This window comes from Equus asinus, chromosome X (genome assembly GCF_041296235.1).
Source record: "Equus asinus isolate D_3611 breed Donkey chromosome X, EquAss-T2T_v2, whole genome shotgun sequence".
Lineage (NCBI taxonomy): Eukaryota > Metazoa > Chordata > Mammalia > Perissodactyla > Equidae > Equus > Equus asinus.
In genome coordinates, this window is record NC_091820.1 from 45,631,655 (window position 1) to 45,655,941 (window position 24,287).

The 24,287-nt window shown below is 44.0% G+C and overlaps 2 protein-coding genes across 3 annotated transcripts in view; both read left to right on the forward strand.

The window, feature by feature from the left end:
• The window catches only part of MED14 (mediator complex subunit 14), a 64,250-nt gene extending 60,970 nt beyond the window's left edge, over positions 1 to 3,280 (forward strand). For both annotated transcript variants that reach the window (XM_044763010.2, XM_044763011.2), the window contains one exon: positions 949 to 3,280. In XM_044763010.2, the coding sequence (XP_044618945.1) occupies positions 949 to 1,022 (74 nt within the window). In that variant the 3' untranslated portion in view covers positions 1,023 to 3,280. The remainder of the gene's footprint in view (positions 1 to 948) is intronic.
• A 1,957-nt stretch (positions 3,281 to 5,237) lies between these two features.
• On the forward strand, positions 5,238 to 23,382 carry CXHXorf38 (chromosome X CXorf38 homolog). Its single transcript, XM_044763012.2, has 7 exons — positions 5,238 to 5,577; positions 5,756 to 5,890; positions 11,409 to 11,528; positions 12,789 to 12,938; positions 13,441 to 13,620; positions 20,321 to 20,483; positions 20,925 to 23,382. The coding sequence occupies exons 1-6, from the start codon at positions 5,362 to 5,364 to the stop codon at positions 20,480 to 20,482; spliced, it is 963 nt and encodes a 320-aa protein (XP_044618947.1). The 5' UTR covers positions 5,238 to 5,361; the 3' UTR covers position 20,483; positions 20,925 to 23,382.
• The last annotated feature ends 905 nt before the right edge of the window (positions 23,383 to 24,287 follow it).

Genomic DNA, 24,287 nt, shown 5'->3' on the forward strand with positions numbered 1-24,287 from the left:
TGGTTTTGGTTTATTATATTTAAATATATGTAATATTTATAAGAAGTAAGAGGCAGGGTATTTGGTTTCTTTGAGCAAAGGGGAAATTGAGAGGATGACTCATGAGCCTCCCTTCTCCCCTAACAGATCTTGTTTCTGGATTGTTGCTGTGCCATACTTCAGCCTCCCTCCCTTCCTCCCAAACCCATCACTTCCCCCCACTGGTGAAGTGCTTTTAAGAAAAATCACTTTATTTTACATTAATTGATTTTAATGTTGAACTCCAGAAGTTGACCATTTCCTTGAAATTTGGGAGAAAACTCCAGTAGATGTCATAGAACTGCACTGTCCAATATGACTACCACTAGCCACATGTGGCTATTTAAATTTAAGTTAATTAAAATTAAACAAAATTTAAAGTTCTGTTCCTCAGTCACACTTCCTACATTACAAATGCTTGGTAAGCTACGGTGCACATACAGAATGTTTTCATCGTCACTGAAAGTTCTCTTGGACAGTCCTGTCATAGACGTTTTTACCTGGCCTTTAATGCAGCATTAGAAGGACATCATTAATGCTGTAACTAATGCATAAATATAAACTAGATCTTTTCATTAGTTTCAAAATGCATAAGCAAGTTGTCAGTAGCCTTGAAGCCCAACTTCAACGGCTTATCCAATGCTCCAGTGTTTCTATAGAGAAACTCTAGGCATATCTTCTTAAATTCAAATCTAACTGGGACTGGCCCAAAATGTCCTCATGAGGAAAAAGAAAATCCAAACCAAATATCATTTGATACGTAACACCAAAACTTAATCCCCTATAACCTGTGCAGTTAAAATTTAGTCTTTTATTTTGATCTTTAAAGTTCTTGCTAATTTTAGAGTTAATTACCCCTACCCCCACCGGTGTGTTAACATCATCTTTCCTGTGTTGCGAATAGCTAATGACCATTTTTCTCTGTTGCAGGTGAATGCACAATATTTGCAGCTGTTCGTGATTTAATGGCTAATCTTACACTGCCCCCTGGTGGGCGTCCATAGACACTATTGTTTTTAAACCAGGAAGGCTGACAAATGAGACAAAAGAACAAAAAAAAAAAATCTGAACTCAGCCTTCAGTTTAAAAAAGAAAAAGGACTTTTTTGACTTTCAGTGGTTAATATTCTAAACTGGCAAAAATTTTCAGGGTGCACTTCTTTCATCAAAAAGACCATCAGTCTTTTGTATAGTGAACTTGTATAGTGTGTTTAAATGGGACACATTTCAAACTAGGTAATATGTCAGTGTCCGCTTGCCAGTAATAGATTTAATATTCTGTTTTATACTATAAAGTTATGGAAATGCCAATCTTGTTTATTTAATTGTTTTCTTATGTTTTGGGTGTAATAGTCCTTTTTTGGTTTCGTTTTGTTTTTTAAGGCAGGTCTGTCATTTTTGAATACTGTAAAACTGTGATAAACTTTATATTGAAGCTGTATTTTAATATGACCGCTTTGGATCCTTACATGAAAATGTTCTGGGAGTTGTTATAAACTCATCCCAAGGAAGCAATATTTAATAAAACTAGGTAAAAAAAAACAAACAAACAGTGACACTCACTTGTGTGTATATCAGCTCTATAGACTTCTCAGGGCCTCCCTTCATCTTTAACTTGGTGGGGCCAGTAATTAATTTCTAATGATACGTGTCTGAAATTTGACCAAAAACATCTGCTTCTTTGTTTCAAGGTTAATTTATTTTCTTCAGATATTCCTAACTTGACTGGTGGTGAACATTTAGCACCGTGGTTGTCTTTCACAGTAGGATTTGGGGAAAAAGAGAAAGAACCCAGTCTTTGAGAAAAGACAGTGAGTAGTTCATATTGATCAACCATCCCAAATACTGTAATCATTCTCATCTGTTGAGGATTTGGGAACTTTTCAGTTATCCTGTAAGACTCAGTTTACAGGATACTTCTGCATACAGCACTAATTAGGAAACAAAGAATTTGAACACAGCACCCTTGCATGAAATTTCTATGACGTTTCTTTATCTTGCTTAACTTCTCCCCCTTGCCTTTCCTACCAAAATTGGGGTTGTTCTAAACAATCTCAATTTAATTCATTGTCAACAAAATGATAAAACGTTTTGTTTGGAAGAAGCCTGGTACAGTCCTCTCACTTTGAAGAATCCAAGATCCAGGGCCTGTCCAGGGGCAAATGGAGATTCTGGTACTGACACATCTCGGCAGAGTTTCTTTTTGGAGTACTGTGCTCTCTCCCAGTCAGTCAGGGACTTTTTTAAGCTTCAAAGAACATGATTGGAAGCAAAGGTCTTCTGGTGACTTGATGTTATTTGGAAGAGTTTTTAAAATGGTAATACCATGCTGAGTTATCTGATCACTGTAATATTTGTTCTCCAGTAAATTTTAGATGCTTTGTCTAAATCCATTTTAAGCTGATTTGAGCTTCTGTAACTATCAGCTACCAAATTCTAGTTTCAAGCATCTCACTGCAGCTGTATCATATCTGTTCTCAACTTTGCTTGATTCTCCACTCATTTCTGGTCAGAGTTGAGGCCTTCTTCGCCTTTCTTCTTTATCTTCTGCATTCATCTCCTGCTTCTTGCCCAACTCTGCCACTAGTCAGGAGCAGGTGACTAAACTTTTATCCTTCCTTTAACTTACCTTTTATCCTTCTGTTTTCAGTTCTCCTTTCAATGGTAATCACATAGGTTTGGCAGTCTGAGATGTCTTTATCAAGGGTCAGCCCTTCTTTATTTGCAGCTGAATCCTTTCTTTCATGTGGAAATCTACATGTATATACAAGAAAATGTATTTTTATCTGCAGGATAATATTGTCTCAAATTAATTAATAGTTAACTTTTCAAGTATTTTCCATATTAAGTGTGGTTTTGAAATGTTAATTGCATTTTTAAACATGATGCATTCAGTGGACACTTTTTTTCCTCATTATAACTCATCTCTGAATGCATTGTGCAAATCAAAAGTAAGACGATTCAGTGAACAGAATTTGCTTTTGATGCTTATGAACAGTAAACCCAGGAATACGAATTTTGATATCATGCTTGGTACTTGGAATTGGTATACACTTTATTAAAGCCTGAAAATATTAGCATTCAAATCTTAGGTTTCATCACAAACCATGTCTTTTTGCCTCTTTTGTTACCCAGGTTCAATCAAAGGCACTGGATGCCCATAGCGATTTTTCCTAATAGGTGGTTTGGGTCTTAACTTTAAGGTGTTTTCAATGTGATTCTAGTAATTTCAGTAATAAATAAAACTTACACAAGTTTCAGAGAACTACCAACTCTCTCTAGTTAATTTTTATGATGATGTTTTGGATAGTAGTCTGGTTTAGTGTTAGTTTAACCTTGAAGGAAGAAATTGGTCTTGATTGGCACCTTCTTTTTTCCGTCTGCTGAAATGCTGTTTCAGAATCTATAGACGTACTTTCAGAATTAGAGAGGGAGAAAGAGAAAATTTCAACACAGCATATCAAGTTATTAATAACGGGCTGAACCTTATGTTTGAAAACTAACTCTGAGTGAGCTAATGCAAGCATAAACTAAACTATACAGGATTTGAATATAAATACCACTAATAGCTTTACTATGTTGCAGTTAACACAGTAACCTGTTCAGCCACAGGATACTAACAGTTTATTAGGCATTCTTTGGACCATGGTTAATTTGATAACTTCAAGAGGTATAATTTTGCTGCTCTAAATTTAGATCCAATTCCAACTTAAAAAGTTGTTCCTTTCTTTCATGATTTTTCCCCCAAAGAAATACCTATTACATTTCACTTTAATATTTATTTATCATCCAAATGTTCTTCATATAAAATCAATATACAGAAGATTTTAAGAGAATTTATGTTCAGGGAACTTAAGGGACAGAAAGGGAAAATGTTAATGTATATTTCATTGTTTCTTGTGGAATTTTCTTTTTCATTTGGTTTGATGGGAGTGGATAGTGTGTCTAAGGGAATGATTTGAAATTTACTTAGGATGGATTGAGTACTGAGGTTATTAAGAAAAAATTAGCCGAGGCCAGCCAGCATTGTGCTATGCAACTCCAGGAGACCGTGATCTGCTCACAATTTTCTATAAATTGCCTCCACTTCCAAGTGGCTGGTGATTTGTTAAAATACCTTTGCCCAGAATATGACTGATTGATGAAAGGGCACATTTAGGTCAATATAAAATAATAGCTAATATTTACTGAGAGCTTACTATTACCAGGCACTGTTCTAAGTATTTCAATGTGTTTTTAATCCTCACAACAACCCATTGGGCTAGGTATTAATATTAAAGAATATTAATAGTCATCCTTTTACAGATGAGGAAACCGAGGTCCAGAGAAATGAAGTAATTTGCTAAGATCAAATTAAGTTTGCCTAAGATCAGACAGCTAAGAAGGGGCAGTTTGAGTCCAGAGCTAGCGCTCCTAAACACTGCGCCACTTTGCTGTGAGCCACGGAGTCAGGGGAAGACTTCAACGTTTAGACTCTTCCCTCAAAGCCTTTTGACTACACGTAAATTTTAACTTTTTTTCCAAGCTCAAGAAGCTCAATAAAAGCAACTATAACTGACATGACTTCTTGTCATTTGGAGTTGACGATCCATTGCCTTCTGACCCTCCTGCCACTTGGCATTTAACTAAGACTGCCTTATGCAAGGAGCGCTAATTATCAGATAACCAAGAGTACTAAATAGTCATCATCTAAGCTCGATGCTTCAGGACCATCGCGGAAGAAGCCATTCTCCCGCTGGAAGCGGTACAGCTCTCCAGAGTCCAGGTGATGCGTGGTCCTGTTTGCCTCTGCTAGGTGGCCCAATGGCAGATATTTTTGAGCTTTTTCTCACCTTGGCACACCACAGGTGCTATTTTGCGCGACACACATTTCACTAATGCCCCTATTCACTACAGCCAATCTGTGGGTTTAGGAGCCAGTTAAGTAAATTTTATAGAACTGTATAATGCAAGGAACACATGTAGTTCAAGAAGTGTGCCTTGAGCACCTGTGTTTCACGGACATCTAGAGAGGGAGTCGAATCGGGGGCCAGCGGGGTCTCAGATGGGGGGAACAGAGAAGGGAGTGTGAGAGTTTCAGGTAGAGGCTTTCTGGGCAAACACCGGGCAAGTACTCCCCGGTCTGTTGTCACCTAAGGCTGGGGTGGGGCCGATGTGCCGAGGAAGCCAGAGGGCCCCGCCCTGGGGCTCGAGGACGCCGCGCGGCGCGCTGTACCAGCCCCGCCCTGCGCGTGGGGGCGGCCTCCGGGCGGGGCCCCGCTGACGGCTCCGTCCAGGCTTCTGCGCCTGCGCGCTGCCGCCCGCCCCGCCCCTCTCCCTGTATCCTCTGGCGCCCCATCGGGCCATGGTGCCGTCCGAGCTGGCCGCGCGCCTCAACTGCGCCGAGTACAAGAACTGGGTGAAGGCGGGCCACTGCCTGCTGCTGCTGCGCGGCTGCCTGCAGGGCTTCGTCGGCCGAGAGGTGCTCGCCTTCCACCGCACGCTGCTCGCCGCCGCCCCCGGCCTGGGCCCCCAAGCCGCCTGCCGCAGCGGCTCGCGGTGCAGCCCGCGCGCCCGCCAGGTGAGCACCTGGACCGGGGCCCCGGCCACCGCCCTCCACCCCATCCCCGTCCCCCACCCCGTTCGCGAGCGCAGTGTCCCGTGCCCTCCCTGGGGCGCGGCCGACTGCAGTGCCCGGGGCTGGGATACCCAGACGCGCCCCTCCCTTCGGGGCCCCTCCTCACCGCCGCCCCTTGTAGTTTCAGCCTCAGTGTCAGGTGTGTGCAGCGTGGAAACAGGAAATTTTGAAACATCATACCAACAGAAATGGAGACGTCTACTGGGGAAACTGCCGGCCGGGCCGCTGGCCCGTCGACGCCTGGGAGGTAGCCAAGGTAAGCACCTGCGGTCGAGAGGGTAGGAAGAGGTGACTCACCAGGTAGGGGTCAGCTGGAGCCCTGGGCGTCTGTGGACTCTGTGTGGAAGCCTGGGCCTCAGAGACAGATGCAGAGAGAGAGATTGGGTCTTTGATCTAGGAGGTTCAGGGCTGTTATCTTGGACCCAAGTCAGCTTAGTGAAGTAAGTGGAAGCTTTCTTCTACCTGGCTGCCTCCTGCAGGCATTTGAGTTAGCTACTCCTGCTTAGATAGCAAAGGTTTCAACAAGGAGATGCTGGGGCAAGATGTAGAGCGAGCATCGCGAGCACGGGCACAGAGGGGGAAGCATGTGAGGCGTTTTTGAGGGTAGCTCATTTTGAGTATAGGGTGCCATGAGGATGGCAGAGAAACCAAGAGAAGTTAGGGCTAAAATAGAAGGGACCTTGGGGCTGGCCCCGTGGCCGAGTGGTTAAGTTCGCGCGCTCCGCTGCAGGTGGCTCAGTGTTTCGCTGGTTCGAATCCTGGGCGCGGACATGGCACTGCTCATCAAACCACACTGAGGCAGCGTCCCGTCACATGCCACAACTAGACGGACCCACAACGAAGAATATACAACTATGTACTGGGGGGCTTTGGGGAGAGAAAGGAAAAAAAATAAAAATCTTTAAAAAAAAAATAGAAAGGACCTTAAGTACTCAGCGAGGGGATACAACTTTGGGGAGGTGGGGGTGGGGTAGGCAGCCAGAAGGAGACTGTTAGGCCTGTTTTCAGGTCTTGGCAATTTGACTTACTAGCTGGGCTGATTGCGGAATTTTAACTTTTTTTTTTTTCTTTGCTAAGGAAGAGTCTCCCTGAGCTAACATCTTTTGCCAATCCTCCTCTTTTTTTGCCTGAGGAAGACTAGTCCTGAGCTAACATCTGTGCCAGTCTTCCTCCGTTTTTTTTTGTTTTTTTTTTTCGGTGTGTGGAACACCTCCACAGCATGGCTGGTAAATGGAATAGGTCTGTGTCTGGGATCTGAACCTGTGAACCCAGACCGCCTAAGTGGAATGCAGAACTTTAACCACTCAGTCACGGGGCCGGGGCCCAGAATTGTAACTTTTTCGTGTTTGCCAGAAGGTCAGTAGGGGGTGAGGAGGGGCAGTCAAAGGGGCCTCCTAACACAAATTAACTTTGGGAGTCAGTCAGTCTGCATGCTAGTTAGCCACAGGCAGCTTCTGTGGTGTGACATTGGGCCAGCCTCTGTTCCCTAACTTCAAATGAGGAAGTTGGACTGTATCAGTGGACCCCAGACTTTTGGCTGTCATGGACCAGTAAACCCACCATATCTACACCCTCCCGGGTTTTTTTTTCATTGCCAACTTCTGTCTTTACTTAGAAAAGAAAAAAACAAAACTCTACCCTTTTCTGTGACTGTCCCTCACTTGTTTGGTCTCTGTTGCTGCTTTCATACCCTCAGAATCCTCTTGAAGCCCATGCCACCCTTTCACCCTCTTCATTGCTGTCACCTGCAGACCTAGTCCACCTCCCATCCTCTCAGTTCCTGGGCTCCCTGCTCTAGCATCTTCTGGTCCACTCCACCTCAGCCTCCCACTTGCATGCTCACACCTGGACCGTGTCAGCACAGGAAGTCGCAGTGTCCAACATCTTGCTTGCTTGCCCTTGGTGCACTTATTCAAACACCCTCGCCCCACCCCTTGCCCAGCTTCCACATCTTTTTTTTTTTTTTTAAAGATTTTATTTTTCCTTTTTCTCCCAAAGTCCCCTGGTACATAGTTGTATATTTTAGTTGTGGGTCCTTCTAGTTGTGGCATGTTGGATGCCGCCTCAGCATGGCCTGACAAGTAGCTCCATGTCTGTGCCCAGGATTTGAACTGGCGAAACCCTGGGCCACCCAAGCAGAGTGTGCGAACTTAACTACTTGGCCACTGGGCCGGCCCCTCACTTCCACATCTTTGAGGCTTCCACTGCTTTCCCAATACTCAGCAACTTCTGCCCTTCTGGCTCCCTTTGTCTCCTTAGCCAGCCCAGATTCCATGGTCCATCATTCTCATCAGTCCCTTGCAGTCATTTTGGCCTTTTTTCTCCTTTCCGTGAACTTGCCTGGCCCAACTCCAGCCCTGATGGCACCATCATCTGCTTCTACTCGGGGGAAGACTCTCACAAGGGAGCTGACTGGTTTCACTTTCAGTTCATGATCACGAGCCCTAACGGTCTGGCCATGTCTTTCCATAGGCTCCTGTTCCTCTACCCTCACTCCCAGCTGCTAACCTGGCTCCCACTTCTTGGAGTTGAATGCCCCCATGTACGTGCTGCCTTGTCTCTTTAGCAGACCCACCAACCTGCCTTCATGTGCACCATATTCTTCCTTCTGCTACAGAGGAGGAAGGGCGTCTCTCCTCTTATCACTCCGTCCCTCCCCTTGTGTGTTGGACCTTGTCCCTTCCCACCTGCCAAGGACTTTGAGTCTTCAGTTAGCCACTCTTCCTCCCTCCCAGCTTATTTCCGTCACCATCCAAATAGCTTTAATATTGCCTCGGTTTATTTAATTTTTAAGAAGTAAAAGATTAAACAGAGTTACTATATGACCTAGCAATTCTACTCCTAGGTATATACCCAATGAAATGAAAACATACGTCCGCACAAAAACCTGTGCACAAATGTTCATAATAGCGTTATTCACAACAGTCAAAAGGTAGAAACAACACAAATGTCCATCAGCTGCTGAATGGATAAGCAAAATGTGGTCTATCCACACAGTGGAATGTTATTCAGCCATAAAAAGGGGTGAAGTACTGACTGTGCCAGAGCATTGGCTGAACCTTGAAAATGTTATGCTAAGTGAAAGAAGCCAGTCGTATATTGTATGATTCCATTTACATGGAATGTCCAGAATAGGCAAATCTCTATAGACAAAAAATAGATTAGTGGTTGCCAGGGCCTGGGGAACAAAGCGGGTAATAGCTAATGGGTAGAGGGTTTCTTTTTGGGGTGGTGAAGATGTTCCAACATCAACTATGATAATGTTTGCACAACTCAATGAATATACTAAAAACCACTAAACTGTACACTTTAAAAAAAATTTCTATTGAGGTATAATTAGCATATAACATTATGTTTCAGGTGTACAACCTAATGATTAGTGTGAAATGATCACAATAAGTCTAGTTAACACTGGTCACCATACATGGTTACAAAAGTTTTTCTTTCTTGTGATAAGGACTTTTAAGATTTACTCTCTTAGCAACTTTCAAATATGTGATACAATATTGTTAACTGCAGTCGCCATGCTGTACATCACATCCCCACGACCTATTTATAACTGGAAGTTTGTACTTCTTGACCTCCTCCACCCATTTTGTCCACCCCCCACCCCCTGCCTCTGGCGACTATTCTCTGTATCTGTGAGCTCGATGTTTTGTTTTGTTTTGTTTTGTTTTAGGTTCCACATGTGAGTGAGGTATTTTTCTCTCAGACTTATTTCACTTAGTGTAATGCTTCTCAAGCAGGACTCAGTGCATCTCTCCCCACGAAAACTGCGCCCATGCCCCACCACCAGCCACCCACAGTAATTCTTGTTGCATCTCTTCCCCTCTCACTACCCTGTTTGTTTGTACCTGCAAAATATTTTTGGGCTCTTCCTTCTCTCCATCTGCGCATCACAACTCTCACCGTCTCCTGCCTGGCCTCCGGCTGCAGCCACCTCCCGCCTCTGCGGCTCTGGTCCCCTCTGGTCTGTTCACACAGCAGGGTGGTCTTCAAGTGGGAATTGGACCATTTTCTTCCCTTGCCTAAAACCCTTGGATGGCTTCCTGATGTCCTTGGAAGAAACTCCAAACTCCTTTCCAGAGCCAGTAAGGCCCAGCATGATCTGGCCCCTGTTTGCTTCTCCAGCCTTGTCTCCTACTACTCAGTGAAGAAACGGTAGAGGGTAGTGTGAGGCAGTCGGGTGTGTTGCTCTCCACTGTGTGTTTACCATATGGAACACGGTGGAAGTGGTACAGTTTTCAGAAATAGCTTTCCGTGGCAAGGAGGCAGCAGAGCCTCCCTCCCTGTCGCCGTCTAGTTCTGAAGAAGGGGAGTAAGTACTAGAATGAAACTTGAACGTGGAAGAGACAGGTTTCTATCAGTGAGAAGATGCCAGACAGGACATACGTTACAATGGAAAGCAAACCTATGCTTGGTTTTGAGGCCCCTGTAACTTTGGATTTTCTTCTCAGCCACAGGTGAAGTAAGCGACCTTTCTTTTCTTCTGTTTTATTGGATTAGTGTGGCATGTTAGTTAACGTCTTTTTAACATCTGTAGCGTCCATAATAGGCTTCTTTCAGAGGGTCGGCCTGTCCCTGGCTGTTAAGACGTAGAAAGACAGTGATAGTACGGCTGCTGTACCTTTTGATAGGGGCCATTCAGTGTATATAAAATGCTGAATGACGTGAGGTTCGGGTGCAGCATTCCACCGCCATCAGGAAGACAGCCCTGCCTCTCCTTGGGGCGTGTCGGCAACTACCACAAGTCTCTGAAATACCAGCACGAGAGGGACTCGAGGAGGCATTGTGGCTGCTTGCCTACTGAAACGTGTTTTCAAGGGAGCAAGTCTCTATCCAGAGTTCTTATTGTGAGGAGTTTTTCATAGTCCTCTTTTCTAGTCCCTTGGCAGGAAGGTACTCTTGGCTTCTTAGCTTGTTAAAATCGTTGCATTCAGAAGTAAATTCGGAAATATTTCAAGAAAGAAATATGCCCAGGCCTTGCTATAACACCATTTTTGGGGTCCATGCCCTAAAAGCCTACAAACGGCAAGATCATGCTAGAATAAGGCCCTTCTGGTGTATCTAGTATCTCAAACCTGGGGGTCCATCTGTAACTCCTTTGTAGGTCCTGCTCACCTTGCACCATCAACATGCTTGCCAACATTTCTGGGCTGTTTGTTAGCATGTGCCAGGCACCGTTCAAGTGCTTTACCCGCATTAACTCATTGAATTCTCGGAACATCCTTTGAGGTCAATGAGGACAGTTATCCTCCATTTACTGGTGAGGAATCTGAGGATAAATAACTTGCCCAAAGTCTCGCAGTTGGCAAGTGGCAGAGCTGGGATTTGAACCAGTCCAGACTCTTAACTTTATACTACCATACGTAACTTTCTCAAGTCATTTTAAAGTGTCCACTTTGGAGTAACTATTATTTTTAAATTTTAACTCTTCTTTAACAACTCAGCCACTGAAACTTCAGTAAGGAAAAGAAAAAAAGTGCATGCTACCCATGCTTCCTGCTCTTATGTCCTTAAGAAAGGACAGAAAACCAGTTATGTCAGTGGTCTCTAATAGCAGAGGGACAGATAGAGCCACTCTTCAGTTATTGTCCTTGGCCGAGGCTCAGCTGTCACAGTTTCCTGACTTGTGTTTTGGACTCACGAGGCTCTAACTTGAAACCTCAGTAAGAGAATTTCAGTCACCATTTGGGAAACAAGCCAATAACCTTTGCCCCACCTACTCCTGGAGTTGGAGGAGACTGATGCCCCTTGTGCCTCCCCTACTACAGGCCTTCATGCCCCGAGGACTGGCAGACAAAACAGGCCCCGAGGAATGTGATGCAGTTGCTCTTCTAAGTCTCATCAACTCCTGTGATCACTTCATGGTTGATCGGAAGAAAGTCACAGAGGTAAGAGCTGTCAGATTTAAAACCATACAGTGAGAGTCAGGTCGGTACCGTGAAGACCAGCCAAGAAACACCCTGGGATGCTAAGTGGGCGGTGCAGACATAGCTCACAGTTTCTCCCCAGAACAGTGGTGTGCACAGAAAGTTAGGCTTTGGTTCAAAGTTGGCATCGCTAAGCAGGCTAGCGGGGCTCACATCAGGTGCACCTTCCATGATGTCCAAGAACCCCCGTGCGAATTGAAGTTTCCCAACAGCCTGCTGTTGTACTTTTGCTGCTAAAATAGATGAACCTCAGATTTCTCTTCCCTGTTCTGCCATAAACAGAAGTAAAGTAATTTTCCATGTTAAAAAAAAGATACAGAGCAGTGCATCCTTCTGTCTGTTGTATGCTAGCATTTGAATCCTGCCCTTTGAGTCTCATTGGCTAAACAGTTGAGAGATCAAGTTACATAGAACTGAAGAAAATACAAACACTAATGGATAAACAAGGTCAGAATAGATCGCTATGCTTGTCAGATTTCCTCTGGGAGATTTAGGCTTCGCCTGCTTCACCAGAGAACAGCTCTTACACATTTATTGCTCATTGGGTCATTGAAAAGAGTGTATAGCATCCCCGGATTATTTATATGTAGAGGAAATACATGTCTATTTTGCTAGCACGCCAACAGCTGAAAGGATGGAGAATCCTTTATGACATCAGCAGAGACAAAAACTATCACAGTACTTTGATATCTTTTAACCAAAAATGGGGAAGACTTTACATGAATTATATATTAATATATGATTAGACAGAATTATTTGTCATAAAATGTAGGCGAAAGTTGATTTTCTTTTCATCATGGTTTTCACATCCAAAAACTCCCTTGGCCCAGCTTCCTGGAGCTCCAACAACATTTTAAAGGTTTTTGCATTGTCTGCTTCAGCCTTTGGGTTCACCCAGGCCAGTGGCCACTACTCTTATTCTTTGGCGGGTAGTTTTCAGTCAAGGGATTCTGGGGGATTGGGTGAGAGATATCCAGCCAGTCACTCAATGTCAAGGGCTAAGGGTAGTTGGACGCTTGCTTGTATTTCTTACCCTGATTAATTTAGTATTCAAGCGGCAGGGGGTTGAACATATCTTTGAGCCTTGACAGCACCCACGGGCCCCACTTGTGGATTTGGTAATTAATAAGAGCCTTTCTGCACTTTCTCTTTGGAACTACAAAATCTCACTTTACCCTATTGTTTGACTTTGGAGCCTTTTATCCTTTTTGTCTTTCCTAGGTGATTAAGTGTCGTAATGAGATCATGCACTCTTCAGAGATGAAAGTGTCTTCTGTGTGGCTTCGAGATTTTCAGATGAAAATCCGAAATTTCCTGAATGAATTCACGAATATCCCAGAGATTGTGGCCGTATACTCCAGAATAGAACAGGTAAAAATCATATTTAACAGTTCTGGCATAAAGAACTAAGGGGGAACAAAAACACAGTCACTCATTTAGAATTTGAAGTTTATTCAATTTAAGTGAAATTTTAGAGTGTAAGTAGGGGAAGAAATGTTGATATGAAATCTAGAATTGTGCTAGGCTGAAGAGCTTTTCTGTGGTCACAGGGTGTTATTACAATGGATCCACTCAATGATGTTGAATTATAAATTCTTCTTCTGCTGCTGCTGAGCAAGATTGGCCCTGAGCTAACATCCATGCCCATCTTCCTCTAGTTTATATATGGAATGCCTGCCACAGCATGGCTTGATAAGCGGTGCATAGGTCCGCACTCAGGATCCAAACTGGTGAATCCCGAGCTGCCAAAGCGTAGCGTACAAACTTAACCACTGCGCCACCAGGCCGGCCCCGAATTATAAATTCTTTGAGTAATCCAATAGAATATCTTTTCCATTCAATCGGTTCATATATTTGTTTGGTAATCCAACAGCTGCTGACGTCTGACTGGGCTGTTCACATTCCCGAGGAAGATGAACGAGATGGATGTAACTATGAAACAGGAGTTTACCTGAGTGAGAACCAAATAAATGAAATAGAAATGGAATTACTAAAGGAAAAACTGCAAGAGATGTATCTTCAAGCAAAAGAACAAGAAGTGTTGCCTGAAGAGGTAAAAAATATTACATCCTCTGTGTGAGTAAACAAAACGAAGAGGGGTGCCAGGGAGGAAAAGTGGCTCATTTTAACATATTGCCAGTTATGTTTCTGATTTATAGTCAGATAATTTCCAGAAGTGAATATTCTTTTGGCACAAATTACTATTACCCTTAAATATTTTCCCTCAGCAAGCATTTAAATGCTGAGGATGTGCCTCAAAGTGGAGCAGCACGAGAAGGGCTGCCACGGAGCCCTCAACAAAAGGCCCTGAGGGCTCTCTGCAGGCCAGAGCCGGCTGCAAAAGAAGGCCTCGCTGAGAAGGCGCTGTTGAGTTGGGACTAAGAATTCACTAAGAGTTTGGCAAATTGGCAAGAGGAGAAGGGCGTTCTTCACAGAAGGAACAGCACTGGGAAAGGCAGAAAGAATAGCCTGGGCCTGCGCAGGCATAGGAGGTGGGTCAGAGGTGAGGGTGGTCGGGTAGGTTGAAGCTGTATGTTGAAAGCTTTTCCATGCCACACCAAGGCGTTTGGACCTTATTCCTGAAAAGCAGCAGGGGGCAGACAGAGGTTTTTAAGAAGAAAGAGTAGATGCATTGGATCAGATGGTGGCTTTTAGCAAGGTCACTCTTCCGCCAGTTGGGAGTTGGAGACTAGCCAGGAGGCTCTTGGGGTTGTGTGAGGGTGAGAGAAAGAGGACAGAAACTAGATGTGGGGAGGAGCCGGATTCTGGAGGCACTGCTTGGGCAGAGCTGATGGCTCCTAGTGGCTGCTTAGATTACTTGGAGGTGGCATGGGGCTGGAAGGAGGTGGAGAAGGGGTGGGGGCAGTTAAAGGATCAACAGGTTTCTAGCTTAGGACACTGCAGGCTAATGATGGTTTTAAGTCTTGATAGGGAGTGCAGGAGAAACGATTCCCCTTTGTTACATGCAAGGTATTAAAAAAAACCAACAGTAGTAGAATTGTATTCTAGGAAGATTCAGAAATACTCCAGCACTTGCTGGATTACAATTCTAGATCACCAGGGGATCTTGAACAAATCATTTTACCTCTCCATTCCACCTTGTCCGAGCAAAGTAGTTTTGCTGATTACTTCACTAAATACACAGGGAGAGTGTTTATGTAATACGAAGTGTGTATTTCATTCATTAAGCCATGCTCCTTACTGGTCCATATTAACTGTTCTGACCTTGACCCAGATGCCTTATTCAGCATGGTGAGACTCCTTTAGCACAGGGACTGGGTACCACTGGTTATTGGGGGTGCCCGTCCTGGCACACAATAGGAATTTAAAATGATGAATAAGAATGTTAAATCTTCTATTATCTGAATCCATGTGTTTCATCTTGCTTTATTTTAAAATGCCATTGGAGCCAGCCGCAGTTCTCCTGCTGCTGCTTTCAGAAGCAGAACAGAAAAAGTCTTAACCAGAGGATCAGGCTCCAGGCCCCTGAGTTGTCAGTAGTTCTCTCTTCTCTCTTGAGGGCGCTGCAGATCTTTTCCTATTTGTGTAACAAAGAGCAAAATGCATTAGTAGCAACACACTCAAGCCAGGAGTCCGTGTAAGTTGGGAGCTGGAAGAGAACCTGACAATCATCATATCCCCCACTTTTCACATGAGGCAGTGACCCCAAGGAGCAGGAGGCACTGATGGATGCAAAGATGCAAGGCGACACGCTGGGCTGTGAGAACTGGCCCGGCGGTCTCCCCGCTCTGGTCCTGTGCCTTTCCACATGCCATGCTGCAGATCTTGTATCACCGAAGAGCTAGCAACTGTAAATTTCACTCTCTCATTATCTCTCTTTTACAGAGAGCAAATTGAGGTTAATTGGCTTGTCCTCTGGGTCCCAAAGTCTCTAGACAGAGTTGATAAATGCTCATCTTTCATGCTTTCTGTTCAGTAGACCATGGCATTTCTCTTGATATTTCAATTGATCAAAATGTAAGTTCAGATTGATTGGCATGTTATTTCTTAAGAAGTGAAGGTTGGCTTGCCATGGTGTGTGGAACTGACCTCTTTTGAAAGTTCAATACCGTATATGGTTATCCATGTTCTTTAGGGTTAGCCTCCAGAGTCAGAAGAGTCAATAAACTGAATTTCAGTGAGTCTAAAATGCCATCAGTTGTAAGACACACCATTAATTCAGTTACTTCTAAGAAAGAAGAACTTGCCAGTTTATTGTAAGACACTATCAATGGTAAGATGCATTCTCATTTGAGATGTTAAGATATGCATCTAGAAATCAAGAAATACAGTGATTATATTATGGCCATGAGACCTTTTTTTCAAATGTTTAACAAGACCTGTTTCTGGTATTCATTAAAACAGTAGGGCTAGGGTTGGAACGCCAAGTTGGGAAAAAATGGTTAATGCTGGTAATTTAGTGTGACAGTTCCTGCAAATGCATCGCGGAGCTTGGGAGGCCAAGGAGCGCATCGCAGAGAGAGCTTATCATCTCCATTCTTTTCTGTTCCACTGACAAGCCTTAATATATCAATATAACATTATAAAAAGGGGCTCCCATTAAAGTACACTATGCACATATAACTGTGATTGTAAACTGCGTTCTGCCTCGGAGCCAATGGGAACAGCAGCTGCTCAGCCCCCTCGGGACACGGGTGGAGTGTGTCCACCATGGGCCCGTCTGCAGGCCAATTCAGCTGCCACCCAAGAGCCCTTCACATCATCCCACCAGCCCTTGGTGCTCTGTTAGGATCTGGGGGCTTAAAAATTTAGCTAGAGAACATGGAGAGCAATAAGTAGCTAAAAAACGTGTAAAGAATTTGCGCATCCTTTAAAAATCATTACTGATTTCTTAAACCCTGGTGAGGGACCCACCTTTTCAGAGGTCCGTGGAGAAGCTTGGGGAGAAGGAGCAGTGACAGAATGTATTCGAGGCAGTCAGGGCAAGGAGCGAAAGGCACTTCATTTTTCATATTTCAGAATATTTACTGAGCGAGCACCTGCTATGTGCCAGGCACAGTTCTAGAAGCTTGATGTGCCTCGGTGAGCAAAACAAAGATCCCTGTAGGGGGAGACAGACAGTATACAGACAACGTAGTAAGTAAAGGATGTGGTGCGTTAGAAGGAGGAGAAGTGCTGTGTCGAGCAGAGCCTGGGGGGATCAGGAATGGCAGAGTGGGCATGGGTGTCAGAGTGTCCTCGTGGAGAAGGGGAGGATTAGCCACGTGCACATCTGGAGGAAGAACATTCAGGCAGAGGGAACAGCAAAAAGGTGAGCAGGGTGGCTGGAGGGGGGGAGGGGAGGAATAGCGGGTGGGGAGGTGAGAAGTGGAGGTGGAGGAAGCAGGTCATATTGTGCCTTGTGAACCATTGGGAGGATCCTAGGCTCTTACTCCTGAGGGGGGAGCTGTGGCCGAGTTCTGAGCAGCAGAATAACACGGCTGCTAGGGTGAGGTTGCCCTGTCAGGGGAGGGGGCAAAGGTAAAAGCAAGGAGACCTGCCACGAGGCTACTGCAGTTGGGTAGGAGAGATGGTGGTTCGGGCCAGGGTGGAAGTGCAGAGGTGGTGAGAAGGTGGGCAGGTGTGGCGTGTGAGAGAAAGAGAGGCGTCAAAGACAAGTGCAAGAGTTTTGGCTTAAGTGACTGGGAGGATGGAGGTGCTAAGCATCTTTTGCCTGGGACATAGTAGACTCTCAATAAACATTTGTTAAATGAATGCAGGAGGGAAGGAATGTACCACACACAATGCTAAGTGCTTTTAGTAGATTTCTAATCCACACAAGAATCCTAGGTGGTGTTGGTATCATCATCTGTTATTTGCATACATGGAAGTAGGCTCAGAGAGGTCAAGTATCTTGCCCGAAGTTACACAGCTGGTTAAGTGACAAAGCTGGGCTTCAATATCCAGGTCTGTCTGGATATACCATAAGTTTTCTAGTACTTTCAGTTTTTCCATTCCTGCTTCCTCTTCTCCCTTTACATATAAACGTGCACAAGCGATCCCCATTCTTATTTTTTTTAAAAAAAAGCTCCTTTTGACTCTGTCTCCCCACCCAGCTAAAACATAATTGCTTCTCTTTTTTTTTTAATTTTTTACTTTTCCCTCTCCCCAAAGGCCCCCAGTACATAGTTTTGTATTCTAGTTGTGGGTCCTTCTAGTTGTGGCATGTGGGACGCCACCTCAGCATGGCCTGATGAGTGGTGCCATGTCCACGCCCAGGATCTGAACTGACGAAACCTGGGCCACTGAAGTGGAGTGCGTGAACTTAGCCGCTTGGCCACTGGGCTGGCCCCAGAATTGCTCCTATTAAGCACATTTCAAGAGCAGAGAGGGTCAAGAGGTGACAGCAGAGAGGATCACAGCTCCCAAGTCATCAAATGAGAAGGTCTCCGAACAGGGGGAGGGAAGACCCCACTCCGTCTTGGAGCGTGTATGTGGTGCACAGACCCAGCCAGTGCGGTCGTGGGCATCTGATGGAAACCACAGCAAGGACCTGGGGTGCGTCTAGAGCCCCAGGCGCAGGCAGTAAGCACTACCAGTGCAGTACCCATGGTTACTAATGTGTGCTGTGAATAATATCATTGGTGTAATCTTCACTTCACGTTTTTATGGTTTCCAGGTTTATTATTTAAAGCCCAGGTATCTTTCAGGAGCTGTAGGCTTGTTTCCAGCCGTGTAATGAACAGCTCCAGCTGAAAGGCACATCCCCATCTACTTACTAAGCTATCTGAAGACCTCCAGTCATCTTCAGCTCCTCCCTGGCCCCCCCTGCTCCCTGTTCATCCTGGCCACAAGCCATAGCCAGTCTTTCCCCTCCCTTCCATCCCTGGCAGCCAGCGTCCAGCATCTGGCTGTTTTATTCCCTGACATCACGACAACCTGAGTGCCTGCTTAGGTTCCGCCCTAGACCTACTGCATCTGAATCAGCTACGTGCATCTCTAAAGTTTAAGATCTGCCTCTCAGCTAGGGGTAGGGTACTCCATCTTCTTTAGATTTAGATCACCTGGACTCAGCTTGGAGTTGGGGGTGCCCCATTAAAAAAATTCACCCCACCCAAAAATATGAGTAACTCTCATCTTTGCAGTAAGCACAGTGACTGGTGAGGGTATCCTGGGATGAGCCCCGTGAAAACACTTCTGTAGTACTAGGCTGAGAGTGCTTTTCTTGGTTAAAATGTCGGGAAGAACGTCACTGGTGGGAATTTAAATTGCTGCAGCCTCTATAGAGGGCAGTTTTGGCAAAGTCTATTAATAAATTAAAACAAAAAACTCCATCAGAATTAAAACTGCATTCCACTTCTAAAAACAGATCCTACAAGTGGACTTACCACTTAGCAAACTGACACGTGCGCCGGGTTAGTCACTGCAGCAGTATTTGTCTTAGCAGAAAGTCTGAAATATGTTAAAATATGAAGCATCCATAACTGAAATACTATCTGGCCATTCAAAAATACATGAGGCCACTCTTTCTGATCTGATATAGAAAAAATCACTTGAAGAACAAAGTCTACTGTGCTGCCGTTTGTGTTTTTAAAAACATATATACAATATATGCACATGCTCACATGTAAATGCATAGAATATCTCTGGAAGAAATACGAGAAACTTCATTGTGGTCACCTCTTGGGGGAGGAGCTGGGTGACTGAGGACAGGGTTTGGAAGAGGACCAACTTTTTACCTTGTACCCTTGTGCTCATTTCAAATTCTCTACCCATCCATGTTAAATATATATGCATCTAGGGGCCGGCCCGGTGGCGCAGCAGTTGGGTTTGCGCCTTCCTCTTCTCGGCGGCCCAGGGTTCGCCGGTTCGGGTCCCGGGTGCGGACGTGGCACCACTTAGCAAAAGCCATGCTGTGGTGGGCATCCCGCGTATCGGGTGGAGAATGATGGGCGCGGATGTTGGCTCGGGGCCGGTCTTCCTTGGCAAAGGGAGGAGGATTGGCAGTAGTTGGCTCAGGGCTAATTTTCCTCAAAAAAAAAAAAATCTAGGGGCTGGCCCCGTGGCCGAGTGGTTAAGGTCTCGCGCTCCGCTGCAGGCGGCCCAGTGTTTCGTCGGTTCGAATCCTGGGCGCGGACATGGCACTGCTCGTCAAGCCACGCTGAGGCAGCGTCCCACATGCCACAACTAGAGGAACCCACAACGAAGAATACACAACTATGTACCGGGGGGCTTTGGGGAGAAAAAGGAAAAAATAAAATCTTTAAAAAAAAAAAAAAATCTATATATCTATATACATCTACATATATATCTGTATGTATATGGATGCATATATGTGCGTATGGCTATCCATATGTACATATATGTGTGTATATATATTTAATAGTAATACATGTATGGGTACAACACTCAAAATGAAAAGCGTTCATTTTGTTTTTATATACATATATGTGTATATGTGTATACATGTGTGATAGATATGTGTGTGTACATGTATATATATAAAGTCCTTTCATATAAATGCAGGAAGTTTTAAAACAAAAAACTTTGAGGAGACAAGCAAACACCCCCTTGTGTGGCCCATAACCAGCTATCTGGGGTTTTAATTGAGTAGAGGATGCTTTGTTTAAAGGATTTGTTTTGGTTTTAGTTTTCAAACCTTAACCTGTCTGTGGAGAGAGGCCTGTAGCCAAGGTTTCTGTCTCTTGGTGAACACCTGAGCAGCCAGTCTTGGAGCTAGTAAGCTTTTCATCTGAATTACAAGTGTGCTATAAAATTAGCTAAGCTGTACATTGTATGGTTTCCTCTTGCAGATCTCAAATCGACTGGAAGTGCTGAAAGAATTTCTGAAAGACAATGAGGATCTTAGAAGTGGTCTTACGGAAGATATGCAGAACCTAGACAGCTTCCATCTACAGCATCAAAAACCGGATTCAGAGGAACCTGGGGCACAAACACCTGAAGGAAAAGCCTGAGGTGAGTTTAGGCATATGATGTTAAGTAAGGACAGACTAGCCTCGTCTCTCACATGTGTGTTCTCTTATGTAAGGCCATAATGAACACACACCTTAGTCTCATCTGAGGTTTCCCTATGTCCTTATTGAAAGAAAGGACACTGAGCTTTGTGCTCTTTCTGACTGATGCTTCTCACATCTGTGGAGTAATTCAACATAAACTCCCTGTCAGCTCTGTTGAGTCAAATATACCTGAAGTCACTGGGCTGGTCTGCAGTGAATCAACTTTATAAGATAATCAAAACCCCTTTCAGCCCTAAAGTGGTGCTGCTGATGCCTAGCCGTTAGCTGTGGCATGAATAGCAACTCGTTAATTTCCAGAAGAAAAACTTGTTAAAATAAATGCCTTTGGTATTTTACTTTTCTTCCTTCAAACAAAACTAAATATTTTCTTTGATTTTAGGTTGCCCTTGGACAAAAACCAGGCATGTTCTGTGAAAGTCAACATGGCGTCCATCTCAGCCATCCTTTTCTGTACAATGGGAAAATCTTTTACGACAGTACTCCACCCAAACAAAAAGGAATTTTTGTTGTCTTTTCCTGGACTTTCCTTTGACTCTTTGGGAGTATTTTTTTAATATTCATAAGCTTGATATTGTATAATCTAAACTGACTGAAAAATATTAGATACTCTCTTGCCAAAGCTTGCTATCACTCAGGGTGTGTGTTTTTGTTTGAGGGGTTTTTGTTTTGTTCACTATTTAAAAGGTGAGATTCTTTTCTGGTCCTAAACTCTAGCTATTTAACATAGTAAAGGCTGTGTTCAGCCAGGCCTGTGTGAAGGGTCACACGGTTTTCTACCCACTGGCACACAAGTCCTGTCCCCAGTCCCCCCCCACCCTTCCTAAAAGTCTTTTTCATGAGGGTGCCCACAGGGTGGGCTGTGATATAAGTGTTGAGATAGAAATCCTTCCTTTTTGGAAGAAGGCAAGAAAAACAATTGCCTAACAGGCCATTTTCTAGCCATTTCCAATTACTACAGAACTGTTAGTACCCGGTGTTTCTGGTAGCTTGAGGCAGCAGGGCAAGGAGGTGGGCTCAGGCCGGTCAGTGGGGACTGGAGAACACAGTGACTTGACCCACCAAAGCTGGGGGGGGAGGGCCCAGGCCAGCATCACAAATGGGTGTCGGGGAAAGCTCTGCACTGGCTATCTTGTTTATGGCACCGTTAGGAAAAGCCAACTCCCACGGCAGTCACAGCTCTTTCTGTTCTGAGCACAGGGCCTGGCCTCGTGTGCTCGATGACTATTTGTTGACTGAAGGTCAACTGATAGCTTAGGAGTATTCAGAGATGTAAATGTTAGTTATACGATTAACTAAGCCTGGGCCTTCATTGTGACATTTAAGAAGGAAATTTCAACATCCTTATGGAAATTGAGACATCATTTTCTTTCAACAAATTCATGAATTCATTCATACTTCCTCTATTCCTTTTACCCAAAAAGTCATCCACTTCTGACTTTGTCCTGTTTGTTTCCTGGACTGCGAAACCACCGTCCTGTTGTATGCAGTGGTCTGCGGGGTCAGCCTCACGCCTACCTTCCCCTACATCTGCTCATTTCAGAGCCCCCAGCACTTAACTGGGCCATGTCGCCTATGGACCTTCAGGGACAGAGTTGCCATGTTCTTCACCACCTGGAGGAAGGACTTCATTCCAAGCCCAAGTGAAGCCTTACTCCTTTGCTTACCCAGCTGCCCATTAAGAATGCGATCAGTAGAGGATGGGCAGAGGGTAGGTATATTTGGTATATTCTTGCATTAAAATGCATGTATGGTAATTCAGTAAAACCTGGATCAATCCAGATATGCCTGTAACTTCCTGCTTTAATCTTTCCTGTTACTATTTAGTCTTTAATCTTACATTTTCTTCCTTCATTTCATGGAGTTCCTTTAGAAGACTTCAATAGTAAAGTAAGGATTTTCATTCATCTTGCAACTCCCCCCAAACTAAGAAACTTAATGAACTGTTTCCCAGCTTCTAGATAGAAGATACAAAACTTGGGATCAAATTAAATCTTGATTCTCTAACCACTTTAAGACCTAATTTCTAACTTTAGGAACTTTGGGTTATGAACACTTTTATTTCACACCTCTCATATCTAGTTAGCTTTTCCTTATCTATCCAACAAACATTTTTTGGCTATGCCAGGCACTGAAGTAGATGCAAATGTGAGGATTTGTGAGGTATGGACAATTGTATACGAGCTGTCATTTTACTGGATTTACTGTCTGCTCTGATAAAGATATTGTTCAGAAAACATACTGTCAACATTTAATTACATCGAAAGTGAAATGAAGAAAGGAAGACATGCCCAGAGTGGGCTTTAAAAGGAAATGGAGCGTGTACAGGGACATCAACCTGTGGGCCTCTGTTGCAGATCTGTGCACGTAGTCTGTGCACGTGAGCGCAGGGCGTGCACAAAAGGGTGTTCGCAGCAGCATTGGCGGCCAGCCATCAAGAGAGGCCTGGTTACATAAATCACAGCACGTCCATGCTAGAGTATTATGCAAGTGTTAAAAAGAATGAGGTAATGCTGCAATGCAGTAATATGAGTGGTCTCTAAGACATATTAATAGAAAAGCAGAATGTTTAACAATGCATAGCATGCAGTGAAACTCTGTATTTTCAAATACTAGAGGTCTGGAAAGTTGTGTGCTTTTCCCAGGCTTTTTTACTGTGTTCCCTCTGTGAAAGGACTGGGGTTGAGGGAGGTGGGTGGAAGAAATTCAGCTTTTCTATTTTGTATACTTGCGTATGAAATTTTTACAACAAACATGCACTCATGTATTTTGAGATTTTTTAATTAAAATTTTTAATTTCAAAATAATAAAGAGACATGAATAATATAAGGTCAAACTGCAAGGCTTATGTGTCATTTTCTGGAATACAATATCGCCTCCATTTTTGTGGGTATCCGCTCCACCTCCAGTGGCCCTTGTGAGTGGGGAGGGTCAGGAGAAGCCCGGGAAGGGGTTTCCTTGCCGCACAGGGCTCTTTCGTCTCAGTGTGCCTTGTTTTCACCCAGCACTGTGATTTTCTCTCGGCTTCTCCCTGGGACGCAATAGGTGGTTCATAGTTTTGAAAGAATTAGAGGAGAAAAATGGTTTAAGCATTATAGTTGCAAAGATAAGGCAATTCTTGGATTTTAGCCTGTGCTTCGTCAGGAAACCCAGAGGACCTAAGGAGAAAGACGTTATTTATTAAACTCAGCATAAAACACGAATTCTGGGAAATAACAAAAGTGTGTCAGTAACAAAAACTTCTGGAAAAATAACTGCCAATTCAGAAAATGTTATTGGCTTCATAAAGTAGTGGTGGAGATCTGTAGACAGTTTAAGTTTCCAAGGCCAGGAAGGATTACTTTTGAGAGTTTTGGGAGATTATGAAATGATTGTCACCCTAATGATTTGAAAGGTTCATTTTTATTATGGTACTGATCACTTATATGGCTTTCAGCAGTAATATCCTAGGCCACAAAGGGTGAGACTCTTAGTTGGGTGGGCATACTATGAATTAGATCGTGTAAGTGGAGCATGGCATGCAGTGGAGGTGTGCAATCTTGGATATTTTCTCTAATCATTTTGCCTTCTATGAATGTAGAGTGGTAGGAAATGATCACCAAGGATTACCTCCTTTTCCCTTACCAGGTTAATTAGAGACCTACCTGCTCTGAAATGTCTTAAACAGACAGTGGCCTTTTATTGAAATATAATACTCAAATTACAAAATACATGTCGTAACAAGACAAATCTAAAAATACATTAA

Bases quoted from the DNA above. Each gene is read 5' to 3' on its own strand.
- CXHXorf38 (XM_044763012.2), top strand. From the start codon at position 5,362: ATGGTGCCGTCCGAGCTGGCCGCGCGCCTCAACTGCGCCGAGTACAAG. The intron at 11,529-12,788 runs GTAAGAGCTGTC...TGTCTTTCCTAG, and splicing joins ATCGGAAGAAAGTCACAGAG to GTGATTAAGTGTCGTAATGA. The intron at 12,939-13,440 runs GTAAAAATCATA...GTAATCCAACAG, and splicing joins TATACTCCAGAATAGAACAG to CTGCTGACGTCTGACTGGGC.